Genomic DNA, 5,000 nt, shown 5'->3' on the forward strand with positions numbered 1-5,000 from the left:
TTTACAGAATAAAGTCAGAATATTACGAGATTAAAAAGAAAATAACACGTAAAATTACTACTTAATAATATTATGACTTATTCTCTAAATCTCAGATTTATTTTTTTCCTCAATGTGGCCCTAATACTCCGTCGTACCGTCGTACCATAGACCTACAACAATGATAAATCAAAATGAAAATGGAAACAAAGAACAGCTATTATATAAATCCCCAGGGAGCCTCTGGAGAGGAGCTGAAGAGACGCAGGTTGCTCTGGAGCTGCAGGTTGCAGACCCCTGGTTGTAACCCCTTGAGTTTATCATCCTCTTTAAAAGAAGAGAAGAGAGAAGAGGTGTATTTGAGGGTTGCAGGTTGGTGATTACTGTCGGTCAGACTGAAGCATCATTCAGTTTATTATTTACTGTGATTCACCTGCTGGGACTCGTTGACATGTCCTCTGTGAAAAAGACCGACTGTGTTGAAGTGAGTCGACCTCGTCACCCTGCAGATTATCTCCAGGACAGTTACACACACACACACACACACACACACACACACACACACACACACACACACACACACACACACACACACTGTCCATCTGCCGTTGGCTTTATCTTAATGCCGAGCAGCAAACTCTTAGATGAGGATGAGGAGTGTCTGCTTGAGGAGCTTCATTCAGAATATACTGATGCTGAATATTTTAACAGGATAAACAGAAGTTCTGCTCGTTGAGTTTCACTCAAAGATAGAAGTGTTCTGACGCCCCCTGGTGGAGAAACAGGAAACAGTCACTCAGGAAACCAGTCTTTGCAGAGCTGCGTCCAACCAGCAGGTCCAGCTGCTCAGTTCACCGTTCATCCATTCATTGTTTGTTGAGAACAATTTAATAGTTTAGTAGGAATCTATGGGGATACACCTGTATATGACATTAAAGCCTCTGAACAGCCACACAGGTGTCTTCAGTTCTTCTGGCTGATTAGACCTCTGCTCAGGTTGGAGGGAGGTGGAGCTTTTGGTGAGAGTTCATTGGGCCATAAATCCTCATCTACCAATAAGAATGATAAAGGTGTAATTTGTCCCGCCCCCTAACAGGTGCAACGGAGCTAACAGACTCAGGAAGATGTCAATCAAAGAAGAGGTCTAATCAACATGATTAACTGGAAACACCTGTGTGTGTGTTCAGAGGCCTTAAACAAAGTTAAATACTAAACTTTTCCTACAGTTGAGAGGCACGCATTTAAGATACCTTCCTATTTTTGTGAGACGGAGACGCAGAACAAAGTTTTAAAGGGACTGTATGTGACTTTATATACACATATAAATGGTGTTTTATTACCACTGTGTGAACAGGATGTGTAACCTAAAGAATGAGACCTTCGGGACTTTCTGTGCTTCCTCTCTCAGCCTGTAGACTGATTTTAATGTGATGAACCTGAAGGGTCCGTTTATACCGGGACAATCCAACGGATGTGACGTTGTGCACGCTCGAGAGTGCCTTTATTCTCAGATTCGGTTAGAAATGGAGTCCATTAACGCCAATAAACGACCAGCCACCACCACGACTCAGACTCCAACACAAACTCCACAGAAGCACAAAAAGACAAAGTTATATCTGGTGAAGCCGTCTGTGAAACAGGACTGTGACCGACGTCGGGAGAAAACTGGGATCAACATCGACCGGGCCGTCGATTCATGGAGGGACCTTCGTCTGGTCAGCTAACGTTACTGCCAGGTATGTTAAATATAGAGTGATATTGTAGTTTTATAACTGTTATGATCTGATGCTATATAAAAATAAATAGAATTGTCAGAGGCTTCACTTAAAGTTAATATGAAGTTTAGTTAAATGTGGTATAAATCAGGACTATAGGGAATGAAACTATTTAATATGCACAGATGTGTTTCTCCTTCACTGATAATCAGATATTCAGTCTTACAGTCTACATGTGGTCATCTAAATATACCTCACTGATTGCTGCTCCAATCAATAAGAAGTTATTATTTCAAGCAGAAAGATAAATAAATAACTCCCATTCAGCATTTTGTGTTTCTCTTCATTTTAACATTAAGTTTCACTTCAGAATTCACTGTGATTACATTCTGGATACTGCGAACACATAAATCAGATAGAACTGCACATAAACAGAACAATCAGTGAACAAAGGTTAAAGGTTGAAGTCTGTCTGAGTCTGCAGATGGAGACTGTAGAGGGCGTCAGTACTCCGTCCGCACGACTGATTCTCCAACATCAAATCCAGCTTCATCTCCAGAGGATTAATACCTATTAAAAAAAACATTTCTGTTAAATACAAATCATATGTGCGTGTTGATTTAGTGTAAGAAAGCCACACCTGTCCTCACCTGTAGTAGTTGGGTTTGAAGGGTCCGTGTCGGCTGATGCCCAGGTACTTGGCCTGTTCATCAGTCAGGTCTGTCAGGTGAGCGTCAAACGTCGGCAGGTGAAGACCGGCCACATATTCATCTGGAATTATAAGAACAGAGGGTTTATTATGTCTGAACATGAATATTAAACCATGAATATGAAATCCTGGTAATAACTGTTTTGGGATATATAAGCTGAGGACTCACCCATCTTCTTTGGCAGCAGGTAGACGTCCTGTTTGTAGCGTCCCTCTGGAGCGCTGTACAGCTCTATGAGAGCCAGAGCCTGACATATAAAACAATGAACGTTATCATAACTAATATAGGTGACGACCACCAGCCTCAACGTGACAGAGCTACTTCCTGTTTACTACTTCATACCTGGGTTATGGCGGTGATGGAGAGGACGAATGAGGGCACCGTGGAGCAGCTCAGATTCAGCAGACGGCCCTGAGACAAGATCAAAAAACTGAAGTGACAAACTTTGATGTGACGGCAGCCGCTGATGATAAACTAAAGACTTCTGGAAAGTTTATTATCTTAAAATAATGATGTAGAATAGTCCTGAAGTATCCCTCTATCTCTGCTGCTGCTGCTGCACACCTGATCACATTAAGAGCTGCATACTTTAACCAGTCTGAGGTAATCTCACTTCAGTCAGCCCAGGTTGGTCTAACTCCTTGTTATTTAGACATTTCTGTTGCACTTTAACCATCTCTGTTTCTTTAGCATGATTTCAACATAACAGAGGTGCAGGAATTTGATTATTATGCTGCATTGTGTCAGTTAAGGCTAACTGTTAAACATATATATATATAACTAGTTAAACATTGATAAGAGAACATTTCAAGCTCCGAGTAAGGTTAGCTTCATTCACAGTCAGCATGGTGAGTATAATAATGTATAAAAGTCTCCATGAGTCTATGAGTATGTCTTTTCTCAGTTTTTATAAAAAGTTATTTTAGCTTGATGCTGTGTGAGATCAGTGAAGAAGTAAAGGGAGAATAAAAACAATGCTCTTCCAGGTACAATACATCAACCTAACTGTGAGCATTAAAAACAGCTGCTGTTGCTATCAGCTGTAATCATTAAAATCATTTAAATCAATATTTCATGTCATGTTAGTGGCCGTGTAGTAAACAGGAGAATGTGCAGGACGCCAGTGATGAGGGCAGCAGCAGCTCATCCAGCGAGGTCAAGAGGTCTCAAGAGCTCAGATCAGAGCACACAGACTTCACAATAAACAGGTTTCTGTCTGTACATTATTAATAATAATAATAATAATAAGAGTATCATCACCTCAGCCAGCAGGACGATTCTCCTTCCATCAGGCCAGATAACATGATCCACCTGAGGCCGCACACGCTGCCACCTCAGCTCTGCTGTCCGCAGACTCACCTGAGGAGAAAGGATATACATTTAACACACACACACACGCACACACACACACACACACACACACACACACACAAACACTACAGTATACAGGTTTACACACACACTTAAAAGCATGCACACACACAGTTCCTACCATACCAGGTCTATTTCAGTGCTGGAGTGTCCCATGTTGCAGACGATGCAGCCGTTTTTCATCCTGTCCAGATGTTCCCGTCCCACCACCAGTTTATTGCCTTCAGAGAAAACAGAGATGAAGCAAACTGTTATTGATATTCTTGATAAGAGCTGTTCCTTTTAGCTTTCCCCTAGGGTTTTATAATTACTATGATTTCATAGTATTTTTAGTTGCTTTTAACGTCATTAAGTCATTTGTCTATAACTGTATTCGTCCTATTTTAATAATCATAGGTTTCTTGTGTAAATTGTCTTAACGTTGTCTGTGATTGTTTTGCCCTTGTTGTGAAGCACCTTGAGATTTCGCTGTATTTTAAAGTGTGCTACATAAATTAAATTCATTATTAATATTTAATCTTAATGACTTCATAGAGGACAGCGGGTTACCTGTGCATGTGATGACCATGTCCACCTGTCTGACCACTTCACTCAGTTTAATCACTCTGAAGCCGTCCATGCTGAGAGGACGAGAGAGAAGAGAGTCACACTTTAAATAAATAAATATACATATATATATATATATATATATATATATATATATATATATATGTCCTGATGTTTTGCTCCAACGTGCCACTGAAAGAGTGTAACACACTTCACATCTGTGCTGATAAAAGCTTCCTCCTTTCATTCCTACCAGGCCTGAAGGGCACAGATGGGATCCACTTCTGTGACGTATACGACGGCCCCCAGCGCCTTCAGGGCAGAACAGCAACCTTTACCAACCTGCAAGAAGAGAGAAAGCAGCAGAGCCGCTTTAATGTACGTCACACGTGCACAGCAACACTGGGAACATCCGTTGTTTGTTACTGACCTCTCCGTAACCGCACACCACCGCCTGTTTCCCTCCAAACATGACGTCAGTGGTTCTCTTCAACCTGACAGAGGAGTTGAACACAGTCAGGCTGTTGCTCTGTACTCTAACATACTTTAACATTCATGATCCGTTACCCGTCCAGGATGGACTCCTTGCAGCAGTAAAGGTTGTCAAATTTCTGCTTGGTCACCGAGTCGTTAACGTTCATGGCCGGGACGCACAGCCGGCCGGCCTTCGACAGCTGGT

General features: G+C 41.6%; 1 protein-coding gene across 2 annotated transcripts in view; it reads right to left on the reverse strand.

Annotated features, from left to right (window-relative positions):
- Positions 1-2,023: 2,023 nt before the first annotated feature.
- Positions 2,024-5,000, reverse strand: part of LOC141766979 (S-adenosylhomocysteine hydrolase-like protein 1) — an 11,738-nt gene continuing 8,761 nt past the window's right edge. Inside the window, exons 8-17 of one of the 2 annotated variants that reach the window (XM_074634228.1) lie at positions 4,889-5,000; positions 4,752-4,815; positions 4,575-4,663; positions 4,325-4,395; positions 3,902-3,996; positions 3,665-3,763; positions 2,747-2,815; positions 2,573-2,651; positions 2,345-2,465; positions 2,024-2,264 (exon numbers count right to left, since the gene is read on the reverse strand). The exon at positions 4,889-5,000 is cut by the window's right edge and continues 5 nt beyond it. In XM_074634228.1, the coding sequence (XP_074490329.1) occupies positions 2,258-2,264; positions 2,345-2,465; positions 2,573-2,651; positions 2,747-2,815; positions 3,665-3,763; positions 3,902-3,996; positions 4,325-4,395; positions 4,575-4,663; positions 4,752-4,815; positions 4,889-5,000 (806 nt within the window). In that variant the 3' untranslated portion in view covers positions 2,024-2,257. Of the gene's footprint in view, positions 2,265-2,340; positions 2,466-2,572; positions 2,652-2,746; positions 2,816-3,664; positions 3,764-3,901; positions 3,997-4,324; positions 4,396-4,574; positions 4,664-4,751; positions 4,816-4,888 lie in introns of those variants that run through there. The other variant, XM_074634229.1, reaches the window with a different exon arrangement.

This window comes from Sebastes fasciatus, chromosome 4, assembly GCF_043250625.1.
Source record: "Sebastes fasciatus isolate fSebFas1 chromosome 4, fSebFas1.pri, whole genome shotgun sequence".
Taxonomy (NCBI): domain Eukaryota; kingdom Metazoa; phylum Chordata; class Actinopteri; order Perciformes; family Sebastidae; genus Sebastes; species Sebastes fasciatus.